Raw genomic sequence first — 21,639 nt, forward strand, 5'->3', positions numbered from 1 at the left:
AGGTTTCAGTGGGGAATGTCAAGTGCACTGAAGTGTGTGTCGTGTAAGGAAATTCAATTTACTGGCACAGTATGCGTAAAAACACTTGAAGGATTAATGATCTTCCTCCTTTATTTTTGCAGAGCAGCCAGGGCAAGGGAGACACCTTTATCTTACAAAAAGGGGAAAATCATTGAGGGATTACACATCATCTCAGAGTGTACTGTGCACTTAGACAAAGGAAAAGACTAGGAAGTGCCCCCTTTAAAATGTAAGCTCTCTGAATTGATCCAAGATGGAAGTGACCTAAGTTTCCCCTCCACCCCACATCCTCTCAGTTGAAGACTTTGGTGCATGAGATTTAGAGGAAGGAATGCAAGATGTTTGTACATTCTGATAAGAACGAAGAGAGTGAGTTATAGTTCTGTAATTGATACTGGACAGAAAGTCTACACATGACTGTATACACATACACATATAGAAGTGTGTGCACAATGCTCACCACTGGCACAAACCCTCCCAAACCCCAAAATCTCAATGTTTTGTGACAAATGTTTTTCCTTTTTTTCCAGAATTTCCCCCCTTTTTTTGTGAAAACAAAAGGCAGCTTTTACACGTTTAAAAAAATCTTCCTGGTAAACCTTACAAAATGGAAAGTTTCTCTCTTGGGAAAATACATAAAAATATATGATTTTGTCCAGAAAGTGACATTTTGCTCTGCAAAGCTGTGCTAAAAGTTCCCTTTGAACCACACTAGCAAGCACTACCGAAACAAGTTTTCTCATCTGAATATTCAGAAATCAAAAACTGCTATTAAATCTCATTGCATATATTACAAGTTAAATCCTCGCCCCATTGAAGTCAATGGGAATTTTTGCCATTGACTTCAATGGGCCACTGTTTCACCCTGAAAGTGGAGCTCTTCCTGTGTCTATCTTCTAAGAGGTTGACTTAGGCAAAAAAAGGTATATGGTGCACATCCTGTTATCCGACCCATACACTAAAAAGTGGCTTAAACGAGGTTTCTTGTCAGCTGAACATTTAAAGAACACTCTTCAGTGTACCTTTGCATTCCTATAGGCTGCTATAAAAAAAGATGGAGAAAAATTGTTCTCTCTTGCCACACACAGATGACAGGAGAAGAAGCAGTGGGTTCAAACTACAGGATAGCAGTTTTAGATTCAATCTCAGAAAAAACTTCCTAACTGTAAGCACAGTAGGACAATAGAACAGACGGCCTAGGGAAGTCTTGGAAGCTCCTTCACTGGAGGTTTTCAAAAAGAGACTGGATAGCCATCTGTCTTGGATGGTTTAAACACAACAAATCCTGCATTTTGGCAGAGGGTTAGATTAGATGGCCCTGGCCCTTCTAACCCTATGGTTCTATGATTCTAAATGATCTACACTGGTCCAAATATTTAATAGGCTTCAGACAGTGGAGTTTCAAAAAAGGGTGAGATATAGTTAACCAAAAGATTGCCACAGGAGTTGCATTATTTTTCACTTATTTATGACAAAGGATGTAGGTAGAAACATAGTTATATGTTTTAATAAAATTAAAAAGGATAAACATAGTAAAACAATCATTAATATTTTCAATGCAGTAGTTCCTGCGGCAGGATAAGAGCTTTTCAGACACACAAGATGACACAGTCCCAGCCCCAAAAGGCTTCCAATTGAAAAAGCTTGCTCCAGCGGTAAGTTGGGAGTTTATACTAGATTTCAGTATGGAAAACCTTTTTTCCTTTATGACACTATTTAAACTCCACAGGGAAAAATTCACAATAATATACTTGTGTATAATGTACTTGTGACTGATCAGTGATGTTTCAATCATCTTCAAAACAGAAAGAAAATATTTATACAGGTACACTGACATGCACATATTACAATAGATGGAATTCACTGCAGTATAGTGTCAACAAATCTAATAAGTGATCTATGGGGACAAGAAGGAATGTTTAAAGAAAACTGAAAACAAATTAAAGCTTTCAATGCTATGTAGTTCTAGTTCTACACTATTCTGGCAATTCCATTAGGTTGCCACACCCATAAAAATGGTAATAATTTACTGAAGAGATCCTTTGTCAGCTCACTGTTATACTTGCTCACACACAGATGTCACAACTAGATTTCGTCACATTGCCAGGTTGCTTTCTTTCTTGATGTTGACCTCAGTGAATTTGAGACATTTCTCATGAATCAGGATTCCTTGTAGCAGGGGTACCATGTGTGGGCAAGTACAGCTACGGAGAAAGGAATCTCCTCTTACTCGAGCATTTTACTAAGGAATTACAGTTAATTCTTTCCTTCAAGGATTACACCTTCTTATGCTTTATTCAGGTGTTCTTTTGTTTCTTTGTTTTGTTTTTTTAAACTTACCTGACAACTTTGGTGCCATTACGGAATGCTTGGATGTCTACAGCATAACTGCCATCAGCATGGGCTATCAAGTTGATCTCTGAAAATTGTGCCTATGAAAAAAGACCCAGATAAGTCAACCTGCTTTTATTTTACCCACATTTTAACTAACTTCCTTCTCTTTATTTTAAACATTAGCGTTTAATTGCCAATGTTGTGCCTGAAACATAACTAGTATTGAAAACAAATACTTTTCACCTAAAAAAGTCTGGCACATACACATCACCACAAGTTTGCCATAATTCTAACATACTAAAAGAAAAAATGGGCTAAAGCATGAATATATCCATAGTAAGGGCCTATTTGGGGCTCATACATAGGATGAGCATATTTCCTTCTTCATCTCTGTATCAAAGGTTTGATATTTATTTTTGCTCTGTGTGGCATTCCAGTGGAAAATGAATAGAGAGACTACTTAAAGTTATAGCCTATGTTTTCCAGAAACCATATTACCAAACTGTGAATTAGAGGCAAATACCATCCGTAAACAGAGCACCTGCTTACAGCATGTGTATCAATGTCCCTACATTTACACACTTTTTCTGTATTATGTGCATTTCATTTTTCTTCTAAAGAGGTTCCACATCAAGTATCCTACGCACAGCACTATACAGTCAAAATTCACAAATGCAGAATTTCTGCTAGAGAGATATTTTCTCACACTAGAAATGTGACATTTACAAGGACAATAATTCAATTCCATGCTGTTCGTGAGTAAAGTGGCACTGTGATCCCTCAGTTATTTGAAATAAAAGGACAGGATGTTTTTCATTTATGTATAGTCTTTCATCTACATAGACTCCCAAAGCTCTTTACTATAACACCGCACAGCAGAATAATTGAAATGCACCCAGTTATAGTCTTTTGGTTGGATAAATGAAGGCATCTTTGCTGTCCCAGATACCAATATAGAAAGCACCAGAAGGCTCACTGAAAATTGAAGTCAATGGAAGTTTGCCTGAGTAAATCCTGTATGAGCCTCAGAGCTTGGCCATGCAAAGTGCTGACTAATCTGACCCAATCCAGCAAAGCACTTGAGCATGTGCTTAACTTTAAGCATGTGACTAGCCCACTGAATCTAAACACACGCTTAAGTGCTCTGATGGAGAGGGGCCAGAATGCTCTGGACCTTGCTGGATGAAGCCCTTGGCACATAGTTTTTAAATGAAATTGATAACATACACACTGTACAATGGAAATGTCAGAAGTTATGAATATACATCTAAGAACTGAGGCTGTTATAGCAACATTAATTAAGAATATGTTTAATTTGATATTGGCTTCTAATCTTTCCCATTCATTAATCAGGTTAAAAAGACCAATTCCAGTGGCCTGCCTCCTCACAGTATCCTAATCTGTGTTTTGCCACTGAATTAAAAATTTGACAAGTGCTAGAAAGGCTGCAGGTTTATTTTTGTATATAACGAATGGGCCTAAGTGCTCCAATGGACAGTGGGCCAAATTCTTGACATCTATGTTGGAAAGAAGGAAAAAGATTTAACAGTACAGGAAAGTGCTCTGATATTCAGAGCCACGGTGAGCGGGATTCTCATCTCATGGGAGCTTGTCCGTAAGGTGCAACATGCCCTCCAATTTCTGGGTATAACTGTGTGTAACAAATGCAGCAAGTAGTAAGGCAAATGTGACACTGAGAATTCCCCCTGCTCAGGACTCGGTGAGGGTGGGGATGGATGACTGTACCCCATCTACCTTTTTGTTAGACTACATTTTCTCTGGGCGCTCCATGAACTTGTGTACTCCAGTGCCAAGGTAGGGAGAAGTCTGCAGTTTTCTTGCACTTTCCAAGTCCTGCATTTCTGCTGGACATATGCTGTTTGCTCAGTGTCTGAACCCTCTACCTGCATTATGATGTTCAGGAAGTCCAACATGCTGATAATGCACTGCTGGCAGTTACTAACTATAAAATATTAAAATAACATCAGTGACTCAGGTTAATTGCACAGTCGGAAACTTCTGTTACCATAGGATTAGTAGGGTCCACAAAAATAAAAAAAAACTGCTCAAACTTTCACTGTCCCATCCACAAAAAGCAGATCTCGATTCTGCAACAGACTCTGTGCCAAGAGAATCCTTGAGCCCGTGTGGTGCTCCAAATGACTTCTATGTGTCTCCACAGTAGGGTTGCCAGGAATCCAGTTTTCGACCGGAACGCCCAGTTGAAAAGGGACCCTGTCGACTCCCATCAGCACTGCTGACTGGGCCGTTAAAAGTATGGTTGGCAGTGCAGCAGGGCTAAGACAGGCTCCCTGCCTGCCCTGGCTCCGCACGGCTCCCAGAAGCGGCAGCATGTCCTCCCTACAGCTCCTAAGTGCAGGGGCAGCCAGGGGGCTCCGCACACTACCCCCCAACCAGAGTGCTGGCTCCGCAGCTCCCACTGGCCAGGCACTGCCAACCCCCTGTCAACCCCCCGCACCCCAACACTCTGCCCCAGCCTGGAGCACCCCCACACTTTGAATCCTGCAGCCTCACCCCTCAAGCCCAGAGCCCCCTCATGTACCCCAAAACCTCATCCCCAGCTCTACCCCAGAGCCTGCACCCCCATTCAGAGCCCTCACCCTCTCCCACACCCCAACCCCCTGTCCCAGTCCGGTGAAAATGAGCAAGTGAGCAAGGGTGAGTGAGAGCAAGTGAAGGAGGGAGTGGGCAATGGAGGGAGTGGGGGGTGGAGGGGAGCAAGGATGTTTGGTTTTCTGCAATCAGAAAGTTGGCAACCCTACTCCACACGGGTACTGCTTGTGTGACATGAACTACATGATTGGATCTATGTCTGAACTATATTTTAGGTCCAGATAATACGCCTCCCTTTCCCCTAACCCCAACAACACTCCTGCCGATCTCCACAAGACTTTCCATGCTTCTGAGTTACAAATGTGGATCAGATTCTCAGCTGGCATAAAGCAACATGGTTACATTCAATTCAGTGGAGCTACGTTGGATTTACATTAGCTGAGAACCTGGCTCATGATGTTTTGTTCTCTCAGGGCCTTATTCAAAGATTCCAGAGACAAAACAATCCCTTTTAAGTGAAAAAAAAAATACGGAAAATATTCCTGGCTACATTCCCTTTTATAAACAGTCACTGAAAGCACCCAAAGAACGTGTTTATTGCCCTTTTCAGAAATCCAATTCTAGTGAAATCTGTATAAATCTTCTAAGGCACTCCAGATATATATGGCTTTATCCCATGTTTTAGAAGTGCTAAAACTGCAATTGGGGTACCTATACATTTTAAAATTAAGAAGGCAATAGAGTGAACCAGAAAAAGCCAACATTCAGTCCTACTCATCCTTTGGGAAATCAGTTGTCCGTAGCTAACCTCTTTGATCATTTCATATTTTTACCACTATGCAAAGCTATGAGGATACTCTAGTAAGAGCTGCAATAAAATGAAAATGAATACTTGAAACTTTTATTGCAGTCTCCTGAGGCTGCATCCCAGGGCCATAGCAAGGGTTGGGATAATCAGGCACAGCAGTGAAGGGACCAGAATCATGACATTGGACTATAATGTGCCATGGCACCACCACATTAGAAAAAACAGTTAATGGGGGTGGGCACTTAAGATCCCCCCTCAAAAGTACCCCTCCCAATTAAATATGTTTGATTTTGCCACATTCATAACTCACAACAAAATTTCACAGTAGCAAAATTTTCACGAAGCTTTTGGCATTGCTTAAGAAATTCCATAAAAGAAGAGCTAGCAAATTCACATGCTATTTAACATCACTTACACTCTCTGAATTTTCAAGGGACTATATAGAAAATGATAAATAAATATTTATAACATCTAGAGTAAATAGTTTAGTTACCTGTTCAACTTTGATATCATACTCCCCATGGACCTTTTTCCCACGAAAGCACTTGACCCTGAAAAAAGAAAAATGTCACTAAGTTATGTACAGTAATACATGCACATTAGTGTACTTCAGAAAGGACATGTAACAATAATCAGTAGCCAGGTTTAGTTTTCATATGATTTTCTGTATATTATAAATATATATACATAATTGATTATTACATGTTGGTCTATTTTACATACCCATATCCTCTAACTAGCCATCTCTTCTCTTTGGTCCAATTATGGTACTCAGAAAAATCAGTATGCTTCCACCACAAGAGGTATCACAAATGTTGTTGTTATAACACACTTTAATCTATATATATTATAATAAAATGGTTACTTATGACAAGATGTGATCCTGCTTCCATTAAAAACAGTGGCAAAATCCCATTTACTTTTATGCAAACAAGGGCCCTACAATGAATCATGTCAATCTATATGTTCTCAGTTTACTCAGAAACCTATTCTAGGACAAACTCTGCAAAATCTTGCTCAAAAGGTCAAAGGCACAGCAGTCAAAGAGGTCAAAGAGTTGTCATCTGCCTTTTAAATGAACTTTCGGTGATGACCCTAGATGCGGCACTCAATGAATATCTGGGTGACCAATTTACAACACTATCATGTCAACCTACTCAAATATATTTATATTCCACAAGAGACAAAACAGGACCAACACATCTGACAATGTGTTCCTCTGTATTTGTTGTATTACTTAGCTTTGGGGTTTTTTTAGCAGATATTTTTGGAGGAGGATTTTACTTCAAATTGGCATCCTAAACAGTCATTTTATTACGACGCATTCATTTTATTTCAAAAATTTTAAGCCTTGGATTCCAAGTAGCATTTCATAGCTCTTAAAGTAAGAAAACCAAAGGCATATACCAACACTATAGTACTGTTCCTCCTTCTTCCTACATAAGTCTCTTGTTTGACACCAGTGTTGCTCCTCTGCTGAGTGGGAGCAGTTGTCTAGGGCTTTGCAGGTTAGTTTCTAGTATAGGAGAAATCAGAAAGGCTGAGTCTGGGTATATTCCAAATGTAATTTGCTTTATTTATACATATATACAAGTCCTGAAATGAGATGGTCAAATAGCAATGACTTCTTATAGGCATCGCAGTTCAACACCAATCTCCTGATTCTCAAGGAACAACTCTGCCTCAAGAATTGACTCTAAACAGAGATCAAACTCTTCTGCTGCTCAAGCAGTCCCCTCTCTCTTCAAGCTATCCCTGCACAAAACTATTACATAATCCGCCACACCACCACAGAATGTCTTCCCAAGAGTCAAAACTTGCTTTCACAATAAGAAAAAGAACTTGGGACACAATGTATAACTGACATCTGCCACAATAGTTATTACACTAAAATCTTTCTTACTGAGAAAAAACAATTATGACATGGATTTTGTATAGTGTGACAAAGTTCCTCCTCTATCTTGGTGGGTCCTGCGCTTATTGGCGGATTTTCTTTCCTCAAAGATTCACCATGTGGGTTGGGGAACAGCCCAGAGACCTTCCCCTCTGGGAGAACCCACAGTCCAGGTCAATTGGGAAGTTTGGGGGGAACCCGGGCCCGCCCTCTACTCCGGGTTCCAGCCCAGGGCCCTGTGGACTGCAGCTGTCTATAGTGCCTCCTGTAACTGCTGCATGACAGCTACAACTCCCTGGGCTACTTCCCCATGGCCTCCTCCAAACACCTTCCTTATTCTCGCCACAGGACCTTTCTCCTGGTGTCTGATAACGTTTGTGCTCCTCAGTCCTCCAGCAGCACGCACTCTCACTCTCAGCTCCTTGTGCTCCCAGCTCCTCACACTCCAACCACAAACTGGGGTGAGCTTTTTTTTAAAACCCAGGTGCCCTGATTAGCCTGCCTTAATTGATTCTAGAAGCTTCTTCTTAATTGGCTCCAGGTATCCTGATTAGCTGCCTGCCTTAACTGGTTCTAGCAGGTTCCTGATTACTCTAGTGCAGCCCCTGCTCTGGTCACTCAGGGAACAGAAAACTACTCATCCAGTGACCAGTATATTTGCCCTCTACCAGACTCCTATACCCCACTGGTTTGGGTCTGTCACAATAGCAACCAGCTTATTAATTAACTTTGCCCCAATTATTCTCCCATTGAAGTAACTGAAATTTCACCACTGACTTCAGTGGTAGCCAAATCAGGCCCCTAATAATTAACTGACAATATAGTCGCTGGCTAACATATTTCCCAAGTATCTATTAGCAGTGAAAGATGATAGCTGAGACAGTAAGGAACAGACCAAGTGAATTTTCACTGTGCTATGGCATGCAGAAAAAAATTATGCTTCAATTCATGCAGTAAGTATAACTGGTGAGGAGAGAACAAAGAACACCAGATTTGCAATGGAAATCTATTGGTGATAACTGTTTATGTTGTCTTCTTGTAATACAGACAGATGCTGTAATAGGTTTCAGTTTCATTGCGTTCCCTATAGTAGGTACATCTTCTGTACACATGATATTATGTGATTCATTTTTGCTAGTGATTTACACAGAAATTAAATATACAGTACTATAATTTTTTAACTAAAAAAATTACTGTTAACCACAAGTATTCCTTTCCAATTACATTCTGAAATACCATATGGTTATTGTGTAATTGATCTCTGAATTGGCTAAATACAGGGCACACAGCACTAAATTTTTTGCATATTAAAGGAGAACTGTCAACTTAATTATTTTTAATTACCATAACTTAAATAATCTAGTTTCCACAATCTACCATTCTTTAAACAGTGTGTCCTAAAATTATTTTTAAAATTTTCCTTTAAAATACTGTATAATGGGCTTTTATAAAAGTTTTCTCATCAAGAGAGAAACAGATTGAACAACTATATAGGGGAAAGGATGACTATGAGTTCACACTATGAGTTTGTGCTGTCAAATACACAAAGTAAAAATTCTGAAAAATAGAAAGATATATTTTTGCTAGCTTATTTAATTTATAGCAATGTTAGATGTACTTATAACTATGGAAGGTACAAAACATTCAGGCCAAAATGTGACTTATTTTGACAGTCTCACTTCAATATAAGTAGTCAATAAGTGGGAACTCTTTGCCAGTCAGAATGCAGAGCCAGAATACATCATTCCCAAATGGGCATATAGCATATATGAGCAAGCTTTAAAAGATAAACTATTTTATATATACACACATGGCAAATATGTTCATTAATGGCAGTTGTTTGAAGATGTTTAGAGGTTTTTAATGGTAGAATACAGTAAATGCCAATGGAGATTCATCAAGATACATACAGATGTGCCTAACTTTAAACATGAGTAGCCCCACTGAACTCAATGAAACTACTCACATGCTTAAAGTTAGGCACATCCTTAAAAACTAACTGAATAGGGGCCATAGTGATCAGAGAGCAGGTAAGGCGATCACAGATGCACAACAAAGACAATTTATGACATGGATGTCATGTTTGAAAAATTTTAGCCAAATGATTGATATGATGTTGTGAAACATTTACTTGTGTGCTCCTGGTTGCATTCTGGGTCCATGAATCCCAAGTTTGTATATGCCTCATTGTCTTTTGCAATGTTAGTTAATGACCTCCCAAGACAATGCACCAAAGCTAATTCAGACCAGTTTAATACAGTAACAAAGCAAACTCAAGTTGTCTTCATGTACTGTATCATCCAGAAGATGACAGCAAATCCAAGGAACCCATAAGGCCTGGAAAAAAAAACTATAACAGGTACATATTGGAACAGAAGGCCTGATTTTCAAAGATGCAGAGCATAGCCACAGGTGCACAGCTCCTCAGTAAAAGGCCTTATGTGTACAACAGTGTGTAGCTTAATTGTCCAGACAGATTCCCATTAGAAAATTAGGGACTTAACTTTTACAAAATGCTAACAGCCTATTCCTGCTCCACAGACTCCAATTGCAAAACTCCTGTTGATTCCATTAAGAGCAGGAAGGGGTTCTGTTTTATTTTCACTACAGTAATGGATGAGTTAAATACGACATGTGATACAGTGTAAAATGATTTTAATTTAAACAGAACTACATTGGTTCCAGAAATTAATGTTACAACAAGGCTGCCTTTTGGCATACTGAAAAATAAGTTTATAACATGATTCAGCTTTCTGAATAAGTTTCAAAAGACCATTTAAAGACATCTCCAGTCTCACATTGTTTTCTCTAACAAATGCCAAGAACTGATTAATTCCATGGCTGAGGAAACGGAACTAAAAGTTTGTAAAATCCTTTTTTAAAAAGTTCATCCTTCAAAGAAACAGCAGGAGTCATTTATTTCTCAAGATGACTGGGATCTATTTTATATATTGGCACATGTACTACATCTCAATTTAGGTTAAATACTGTCCATTAGATTCACTTTTTCTTTTTAAACATCCTTTGGATGAGGCAATCATTAAACAACTGATCTCTGGCATGATTCACATTTCAACAAATGACTTCAGCTTTGAAAATAAACAGTAATAGTAAGTCCTAAGTGATGCCATCTGGAGCATGACAACAAATGTTAAACACGATGGAACTGGAAATACTTAAAGTGACTTAATTCCATAGTAGCATTAAAAACTGCAACGTGCCATACATACGCACTCTCAACATTTTACTGTACACTGAAAGAGTCTGCTTTGAATTTTACTAAAACATACATTATGGTTGTGGTTCCCTAGTATCAGATGATTAAACACTGGGCGATTTTTAATGTGTTTATTGGCAGTGCACTAGGATCTAATTCAAATTTAAATGTACCCCTCAATTCTCAGAAAATGCAGTACCACCCTACCTTAATTATTCCCAGCATGCTAACGTAAGAAATATGCAGTCATGTCATTTAAGACATTTATTAAATTTATGTTCTTGTAGTAAAAAAAGGAGATGGAAAGAATTAGCTCATACTATGGTGTGATGGTTTATTTACAAAGTTTCGCTTAAGCACAGTTGGAAATTCCCATAGAGTCTTATCACTTTTGGCAATGAGTGTGAATCTCTCCATTACAGCTACTGACACATTTCCGTGGAAGATAGGTAAGGTGAGACCAAGGCTACGATTTCTAGACAGGGTATTTTTTTAAAGAGTATTGTTAGTTGTCAGATTAACAAAACATACTGCATCAGAAGAAAGTAAAAAACAGCAGCTCAGTGTTGATAGTGTAATGCGCTAGTGTGTAGGGGAGAAGAATGATAGATACTTTTTTCTTTCTCTATTAAATTCACTGTATAAACAGTTGCTTGCCAGAATGTAATGTACAGGAAATGGACAGGTATTAATATTAATGTCCTCTACTGAAGTTGTCAGCATCAGCACTTACACACAGGATCTTCTGAAAATGAACAAAAATATTTACATGTTTCATATTCTGAGTAAAATCTCACTTATTTAAAATCACACAACTGTGCAATATAGTTGTCAGAGATGCAGCTGAATGTGAACTCAGTGCTAGCTAAGCAGCTTTGGCAACAGCAATAAATGAAGTAGTGAAAATTTAAAAATATGCTGAATAAATAAGAGAAAAGGTGGGTAAGGTAACATCTTTTTTCAGACCAACTTCTGTTCATGAAAGAGACAAGCTTTCAAGTTCACACAGAGCTCTTCTTCAGAACTCTATGTAAGCTCCCCAAAACTTGTCTCTCTCACCAATAGAAGTTGGTCCAATAAAAGATATTACCTCACCTACCTCATCTGTCATATATGCTGGGACCAACATGACTACAACAACAACACTGCTAACAACACCTGAATAAATAACAAAGCCCTGGAATGTTTTCCTTTTAACACAGGGACATTACATTGGACCCCCAAATTATGAAAACAAGAATATACATTTCTAGAACACCTTATCATATCACATAGCATCCCCTACAGAGCAAGAAAGCATAAAGTTACGTATGTGTGCAAAGCAGAAACGAGGCTTAAAACGATATAAACGGTAATTGGGGTGATGTTTTCAGAAGTCCTCATTGTTGGCTACTTCTGACCCCAAAAGAAGACATTGACTTAAGTGGGGGAAAAGTTGAGTGCTTCAGAAAATCTGACCCTCTTCTATCTTGCTGATCACTAACATCTCATTGCTTCCTCATACTCTCCTGCACTGGTCTATCTGTATCCATATGTTGTTTCTGGTCTTAGACTGTAAGCTCTTTGGGACAGGAGCTCTTTTTGTTCTGTCACAGTACAGTGCCTAGTGCAATGGGGTCTTGTCCACGTCTGGGGCATCTAGGTGCTACAATAATACAAATGAAATAATATTAATAGTAATAAATAATAATACCACCTAATGCTGTCAGGGACTCCAGTGCACCCTTTCTGTGCTTCTTTATTAACTTGTTCTAACTCTACATGCATTCTTTTTAGTAACAGTTTTGCTGACTAATCTCATTTTTTACATTACATTTCAACACCTATAAACCTACAGTACAGATCACTTAGAAAAAATATGTATGAGAAAAAACAGAAGTGAGGTAGTTTCCAAAACACAGAACCGTGGTTAGCTTTTCTCGTTTTTGTCTGGTATATGTTTGTATTTGTTTAGCACCAACAACTGCACAGCACTGCACAGATCACAGAGGAAGACATGGTCCCTGTCCTGAACAGTTTACAGTATAAGGGCTTAATCCTGTAAATGGACAGATAAACAAAAACAGATCTGCAACTAGGGTCCTCGATTTCAAAAGGACAAACTTAAAATAATTAAGAGAATTAGTAGGGAAATGGACTGCACTGAAGAACTCAAGGATCTGAATATGGAGGAGACTTGGAATTATCTTTAGTCAAAGCTGCAGAAACTATCTTAAGCCTGCATCCTAAGCAAGGGAAAAAAATTGAAAGGTGAGGATTGCAGACCAAGCTAGATGAGCAATCCTCTCAAACAGGTGATTAAGAGAAAGCAGAAAGGCTTCAAGGAATGGAAGATGGAATGGATCAGCAAGGAAAGCTACCTCTTAGAGGTCAGAAAGTGTAGGGAAAAAGAGAGAACTGCCAAAAGCCAACCCGAGTTGGACCTGCAAGGGAAATTAAAACCAATAGTAAAATGTTCTATAGCAGAAGTGGGCAAACTATGGCCCGCGGGCCACGTCCGGCCCGCAGGACCCTCCTGCCCGGCCCCTGAGCTCCTGGCCTGGGAGGCTAGCCCCCTGCCCTTCCCCATCTGTTCCCCCTCTCTGCGGCATCAGCTCGTTCCACCGCCGGTGCAATGTGGGGCTGCAAGCTCCTAGGGCAGCGCAGAGCCGCGGCCTGACGCGGTGCTCTGTGCTGCGCGGTGGCCTGGCTGGCTCCAGCCGGGCAGCACGGCTGCTTCTCCTGGTGCTCTGGGTGGCGCATCTGTAGCGCCGCTAGCCACCGGTGCTCCAGGTAGCGCGGTAAGGGAGCGTGGGGGTTGGATAGAGGGAGTTCGGGGTGGTGGTCGGGGGCAGGGGTGGATGGGGTCGGGGCAGTCAGAGGGCAGGGAACAGGGGGGTTGAATGGGGGCAGGGGTTCGCAGGGGGCAGCCAGGAAGTGGCAGGGCGGCTAATGGAAATGAGCATATGGAAGTAGAAATTACCTCATCCGAGGTAGAAGTCAAACTCAAACATCTTAAGGGGACTAAATTGCAGGGCCTGAATAATCTCCATCCAAGAATACTAAAAGAACTGGAACATGAAATTGTAACCCCAATACCACAGATTTTTTATGAATCTGTAAACTCAGGGTCATACCCTATGACAGGAGGATTGCTTATATAGTATCTGTTTTTAAGAAAGGGGGAAAAAATGGATCTTGTACACTACATGTCTGTTAGTTTAACCTCAATTGTATGCAAAGTCTTAGAACAAATTTTGAAAGAGAAAACAGTAAAAAACATTGAGGTAAACAGTAACTGGGATCAAATACAACATGGTTTAACAAAAGGTAGATAGTGCCAGACCAAGCTGATCTCTTTCTTTGAGAAGATAACTATTTTTTTAGACAAAGGAAATGCAGTAGATCTAATCTGCCTGGATTTCAGTAAGGCATTTGATACAGTTCTACATGGGAAATTATTAGTTAAACTGGAGAAGATGCGGATTAATATGAGAATTGAAAGGTGGATAAAGAACTGGTTAAAGGTGAGACTACAATGGTCATACTGAAAGATGAACTGTCAGGGTGGAAGGAGGTTACTAGTGGTGTTCCTCAAGGGTCAGTCTTGGGACCAATCTTATTTAACATTTTTCTTAATGACCTTGGCACAAAAAGTGGAAGTGTGCTAACAAAATTACGAAAGACACAAAATTGGAAGGTATTGCCAATATGGAGGAGAACCAGAATATCATACAAGAAGATCTGAATGACTTTGAAAATTGGAGTAATATAAATGGGATGAAATTTAATAGTGCAAAGTGCAAGGTCATACACATAGAGACTAACCATAAGAATTTTTGCTGTAAGCTAGAAACATAGCAACTGGAAGTGACAGACGATGAGAAAGACCTGGATGTATTGGTTGATAGCAGGATGACAATGAGCCGCCGAGGTGATGTGGCCATGAAAAAGGCTAATGTGATCCTAGGATCCGAGGTATTTTTAGTAGGAAGTGTGAGTATCATTATACAAGGCACTGATGAGACTTCATATGGAATACTGTAAGCAATTCTGGTCTTCAATTTTAAAGAAAGATGAATTCAAACTGGAACAGGTGAATAAAAGGGCTACTAGAATGATCAGAGGAATGGAAAACCTACTTTATGAGAGGAGACTCAAAGAGCTTGGCTTGTTTAGCCTAACCAAAGGCTGAGGGGAAATATGATTACTCTCTATAAATACATCAGAAGGATAAATACCAGGAAGGGAGAGGAGTTAAGTTAAGCCTCAATGCTGACACAAGTACAAATGGATATCAATGGCGATCAGCAAGTTTATGCTTGAAGGTTTCTAACAGTCAGAAGAGTAAAGATCTGGAACAGCCTTCCAAGGGGAGCAGTGGCGGCAAAAACCCTAACTGGCTTCAAGATTGAGCTTCATAATTTTATTGAGGGGATGGTATGATGAAGTCTAGAATGGTCAATTTGCGACTGCTAGGAGCAAATATCCCCAGTGGCCAGTGATGGACCACTAGATGGGGAGGGCTCTAAGATACTAAAGACAATTATTTCCTGGTGTCTGGCTGTTGGGTCTTGCCGAAATGCTCAGGGTTCCAACAAACTGCCATGTTTGGGATTGGGGAGGAATTTTCCTGAGGTCAGATTGTCAGAGACCCTGGAGTTTTTTTGGACCTTTCTCTGCAGCATGGTGCTTGGGTCACTTGCAGGTTTAAACTAGTGTAAATGGCGGATTCCCTGTAACTTGAAGCCTTTAAACCATGATTTCAGGACTTCAGTAACTCAGCCCAAGTTATGGGTCTATTACAGGAGTGGATTGGGGAGGTTCTGTGGCCTGCAGTGTGCAGGAGGGCAGACTAGATGATCATGATAGTCCCTTCTGGCCTTAAAGTCTATGAGTCTTAGCACCTTAAGTGATTTGCCCAAGATCCATGGCAATCAGGAATAAAATCTATGTATCCTAAGTCCCTGTCCACTGGAACACCCTGCTCCCTTGAAATGATATGTTCTGAAAGGTGTGCTGAAGACCTGGAAATAAGTATTTTCTTGCAGGCATGTACACATTCTCCTCCCCCCCCCCTCAACTCCTCCCCCCGCCCCAGTTCTCTCTTTCATTTCAATGCCTTCTTATGTCTTAAGCTAAATTTGCTTAATATTTACTGGCAGAGGAAAATTTCTCCAAAGCCAACATTAATACATATTTTTGTGAAAGTTATGGACACTACCCTTTCATCTACCAAGCTGAATTTAAAACACTCAACAAACTTAAACTCACCCCTGGGAAGTAAAAATAATCAGAAATCACTTCTCTATTGTTTTTGGCACCATATTTTGTGTAGTTATCAGGGTATAACCGCTAGGCAGTAGCTACCCTTTAGAATGATTTTGAGAGAGATTCAGGCAGGAAGAAGCTATGATATATTTCAGCATCAAAGAAGAATAACACCACAGCTAACAATAATTATACCACTGGTAACAATAATATGTTCAGTATTGAAGAAGAATTACACCACAGCTAACAATAAGCATTTCTTCAAGATCTACCTGCTCATGCATTCTTTTAAAACAATGTCAACAATAGAACCATCTGATGACACACAGTAATGTTTCAATGCCTCAATCTTGACTATTTGAACGACAGCGCAATGCACAGCTACCACACAATAGGCTCACTAAGCCAAAACCCTGCATTCCGTGCAAATATGGGACCCAGTCCAGCAAGCCCCTGCTCATGTGAGGAGTCTTACTCACTTCAATGTGAGCCTGTATGAATAAGAACTACTTTCACAATGCTCCTCTCCCATTTCATCCAAGATGTGTAATTCACATTTCAGGTCACTACAGTATCAACATACATATGTGGACTGTCTTCAGAATGGATCATTAATGTTCTGAGTGTCACTTTTGCCATTTGGATAACATGATGACCATGTTCAATGGGAAGAACAGTGTATACAATGGAGTGCAGTGTCAATTTAATTAGACAAAAGTTAGTGCATTAGTTAGAACATTCATGGAATCATAGAATCATAAAATATCAGGGTTGGAAGGGACCTCAGGAGGTCATCTAGTCCAACCCCCTGCTCAAAGCAGGACCAATCCCCAACTAAATCATCCCAGCCAGGGCTTTGTCGAGCCTGACCTTAAAAACCTCTAAGAAAGGAGATTCCACCACCTCCCTAGGTAACATTAGCACCATATAGAACATAAGTGTACGTTAAGTAAGATACTGCAATCAGATTTACATTGCAGATCTCAAAAATGTGGTTTACTGAAGTACTATATGCATTTAAGAGCTTTCAGCAGCCTCTATACTGCTATAGCTCTAAGTAGAATATGCTTCTTAATCTGTAGGTGGAAAAGTACTGAACTATACAATGAACCAAGGTTTTTATACACAGTCTAATATATTTAAACCTAAGTCTTTAAAGATATAATCTTTCACTTATGTTGTGCAACCTAACATCTCCAGTTTTGTAATATGAAATGCACTGAAGTTTTCACACTCAATGTAAGCACATAAAGCACAATACAAAGAAGATGTTAGGGCAGTGCTCCCCAAACCAGAGGAATGTTCGGGGGGGATGGGGTGAGGTGCGCAGCAGGGCCTGAGCTAGCTCCCACAGGGAAGGGGAGAGGGGGAAGGAGCGCCACACTTCCAGCCCTGCTTCATTCCCAGACCAGCTCCGCCTCCAGGCTCAGCTCTGCCACTAAGCCAGATATGTCCCCAGTCCCATTCCACCACCAACCCCACTCCACCCCCAGTTCAGCTTTGCCCTCATTCCGTCTTTGCCCCCAGACCAGCTCTACTGCTAACCCCAGCTCCTCCCCTAACCCCAGTTTTAACCCAAGCTCCACTGCTGGGGAAGCCTTGACTGTACAGTAATGGAGCATGGGCATGTACAGATTCTGTTAACGGTAAGGGCGGCGTGACTGGAAAAGTTTACACACCACTGTGTTAGGGCATCAAGAATTAAACAGGTGGAAATTTCTGTTATTTTCACACTGATTGTAGTAAAACGAAGCATTAGTTCCTAAGCATTACTCTATCTTTTATTTTTGCCTAGAACTCAACCAGTTCATTTCCAGATTACTTCTGTACCATGATCTCTTGAAAATATTCTAAGACAGAAAGTTAGCAAAGACTAGAATAAAGAGATGAAAAAAGTAACGCTCAGTCAAATATATATTCTGATATTTGACTACAAGATGGTGTGTTAGCTAAAATTTGAATTCTATAATTTAGAAATATTTTACATATATTAAATCTGAAAACAAATATTTTGGAAGCATATTTGCTTTCCAGGAAAATTAAAACATCTATCAAAGAAAACAGTGTTATTCTCAGTGCATGATCACAAATACCATTGACTTGCAATAGAGAACAGTTTAAAGGAAATCACATCTTTTACAAATGCTCACACTATAATTGTGTTTTATAGTGTGATGTTGTGTAGTGCTATGAAAATGTGCTGAAGCTGAAAGGAACTGGTATCAAAGGAAAATGTCCAAGAAGATGTGCACAGTCATGTAGTTATACGGGTCTGTTACAAAGCCCATTGAAATCAATGGGAGTCTTTCCATTGACCTCAATGGCCTTTGGATCAGGTTCATGATATGATAGTTTGGTTAATGAAGCTGATCATATGGAATAACTATAATGCTCGTATGGTTATATTTTCAACATATAACACAAATACAACAGGATAATAATCGTATTGTCAATATGTTATGGCTATAGTTTACTTTTGATCAGAACTTCAGCACTACTGCAACAGACAAAAAGTTTTTGATATGACTTACTTATACCTATATTAATTAATGCCAAGTCTTTAAAGACATTTGGACACCAAATACATCACAGAAGTTCCTAAGATCTACTTGAATTTAAAAGATGCTATTTTCACTTCTTCTGGTCAGATTATGTGATTACCGTTTGAGCACCTAATCCATTCAGCATTTTGCATTACTCTCAAACCCTTTATGAATTTCCAACACTATCAAAAACAACTTAATACAAGAATGGCTTTTAAAAAGACAGTTAACTGCTATAATGGAAGTGCTAGGATACCTTTTCCAGAAATGACATTTATACTGGCTTATGCGAGAGTTTTAACCTATTGAGACAGAACAAGTTAGACTGATGATGTCTATTACCAGGATCTTGTAAATTTGAATAGCAATACTCCACTACTGGCTCTGTACTGAGTAACATTGATTATTTTGACAGATCCCATAGCTCACATTTCAGTCAGGGCAGTTGTTAATCACTGATTCAACAACAACAACAAAGCGCCTATTCAATCGAAGGCATGTAATGCCAAAGAGACACAGGTTATTCTTTCCAGTGATTCACCATGTGGTTTGACACCTCATGGAAACCCTCAGTGAAATTTCTTGTTAATAAACACACGTAACATATTATTTTCTTAACTTCTGAGTGTGACAGGACATGACTAACTACACCTCCTCATTCTGGGTCATATCCTAGCCTCTTGAGGAGAAAAAGTTGCATGTAAAAAACACTATCTTCTTTCCACAAGGTACAGAGAAGCACATCCTAGACTCTTTTTTTTTTTTTTTTTTTGGCATGTGCTTCAGTTGTCAGGGAGGTGGCTTTTAGGACAGTTTCTTCACTGCTTACTGTTATCCAACCATGGTCAACATTCCTTTGCATCCGGATGGCTCCCCCAGTAAAATATGCCTTGTTCTTCCCTTCACGTGTCCAACCTGTAATCACTGTCTCAGCTGTCCTTACACCAACCTTGTCGGTCTGAACATATGGAAATAGCATTATTGGAAAGAAAACTAAGTTCCATGGAAAGACCATAGTCCCATTGGGTATTATTTCATGATGGCTCATTCCAGATAACATTCAAAACCATAATGTATCACAATGATAAATCTATCATTCTGATTTTTTCCATCTCTGATTTATCTGATTAGGTTGTGAAAGCCCCATCACTTGGGACACTTAAAACTAGACTCAATGGAGCACTAGTAAATTGCTGTAGGAAACAATCCTCCACTAGCAGCGGGATGGAAAAAATAAGGTCTTTTCCATTTCTATGAGTAGGAGCAGAAAAGAGGTGCTCTGTGAAAAACTATGAAAAAAGTGAGGCTCCCACTCATCATATACTTAAGCTGCCTCAGCGAAGTCATCTTGAGTTTCCTTCCAGACCTGTTTCTATAACCACACTCCACTCCTCCCCAGAGTGATTAGAATGCTTGTACTGATCTCCAGGAAAGGTTGGGGTTTGGCACTGTTCATATCCCTCAGCATGCCAGGTGATGGCTGATCATGTCCCCCAAATCCAGGAGAACTGAATAGGGACAAAGCAGACACTTGTCCAGAGAAGATTCTCCTGCCTAGGCAGCTGTATAACTGCTGTGGTAGATTTAATTGTATTAAATAGCTTCTAGTACATTTCCCTGTCCATGCAGGATTTCTTTCTTTAGCACTAGTTTTTTGTTCAGTATAGTTTTAAATATTCCAAGTGATGAGGCTTCCACAACTTCCCTTGGGAAATAATATTCAACAGGGTAAGAGAGAGCAGTGTCAGGAATTTATTTTTCTTAATTAATTCAACTCCCATTTTCTCGCTTTCCTAATTTATCCCATTAGGCCTTGCTGTATTCCTTCTCTTTGGTCTGCTGGTGAACTGTTTTCTTAGTGTAGCTACAGAGTATTATGTCCTTATTGCACTCGGCTAACCAATATGTGTTCAGCCATCTTAATCTTTTCTCATAAATCTGCCCCTCCTGCCTGCTACCCAGTTTTGTTGTTCTACTCTGAATGCCTTCCAAATTGTCAACATTTTTCTTATAATAAGATGCCTGCCTAAATAGAATATTCCAAATGTGGTTTCACTAGAGCTGTAGCCAAGGAGACCATTGTCTTCTGTGTGTAACCCATATTTGCATTTTCTGGCCTCGTTTGACGCCATGCTCTATTGCAAACTCATGTCTAATTTGCCGACCATTCTCACACCCTCTCTTTCACCATCACTACACCATAGGTTTCTTCTTCCCATTAAATGTGTATGTTTTGGATTATTCTCCTATTATCTTGCATTTTTTCTAATTAAGTCTCTCTTAAAAAATGTTCTGCCCATGTTTCTAATCACTCCCTCAGCCCCGTTTTACTATAACTTTTCTATCCTGACTGGTATTTACAATTCCAGCTCAGTATCATCTGCAAACTTCATTAATGTGTTATTTATTCCATATTATAGGGTGATTAGTAAAGATAGTGAATGTTTTGTCAGCCTTTTATTTGACTATATCTTTATTTTAGCTGGTTATACTGTGCCTTCTATACCAGATAGAATAAATTGACAGTCTGTAGTAGTTTGACATTTTTTCTACAGTACCACTTTGTCACAGTTTTCACCCGAGGACTTTCCAGTCCTGTGGGAACTGCAGAATCTGCTCACAACCAGCACTTCAATTTCAAACACAGGGAGTATACAGCCACTGACTTGAGAGGAAAAGGCAGACAGGCAGAATCACCAACAAGACCTACTGAGACCTACTGAGACCTACATTCTATCATCTAAATATAAAGTTTTAGAAAAGCTGTACTGTATATTTTTACAGTATCTATAATTAAGGCTATGATTTAGTCACAGGTGTTTTTAGTAAAAGTCATGGAAAGGACATGGGCAATAAACAAAAATTCATAGCCCGTGACCTGTTCATGACTTATACTATAAATATCCCTGACTAAATCTGGAGTCGGGGGAGCTGCTGAGGAGGAGAGCCCTGGGGCCAGCTTCATACAGAGCCCTCTTGCAAGTCCTAGTATAGGGAG

General features: G+C 39.7%; 1 protein-coding gene across 1 annotated transcript in view; it reads right to left on the reverse strand.

The window, feature by feature from the left end:
* SYN2 (synapsin II) overlaps positions 1-21,639 on the reverse strand; it is a 424,624-nt gene that overhangs the window by 193,285 nt on the left and 209,700 nt on the right. The window contains exons 2-3 of the mRNA XM_034775492.1: positions 6,231-6,288; positions 2,362-2,453 (exon numbers count right to left, since the gene is read on the reverse strand). Coding sequence (XP_034631383.1) covers positions 2,362-2,453; positions 6,231-6,288 — 150 coding nt within the window. The remainder of the gene's footprint in view (positions 1-2,361; positions 2,454-6,230; positions 6,289-21,639) is intronic.

Source organism: Trachemys scripta, chromosome 7 (genome assembly GCF_013100865.1).
Source record: "Trachemys scripta elegans isolate TJP31775 chromosome 7, CAS_Tse_1.0, whole genome shotgun sequence".
NCBI lineage: Eukaryota > Metazoa > Chordata > Testudines > Emydidae > Trachemys > Trachemys scripta.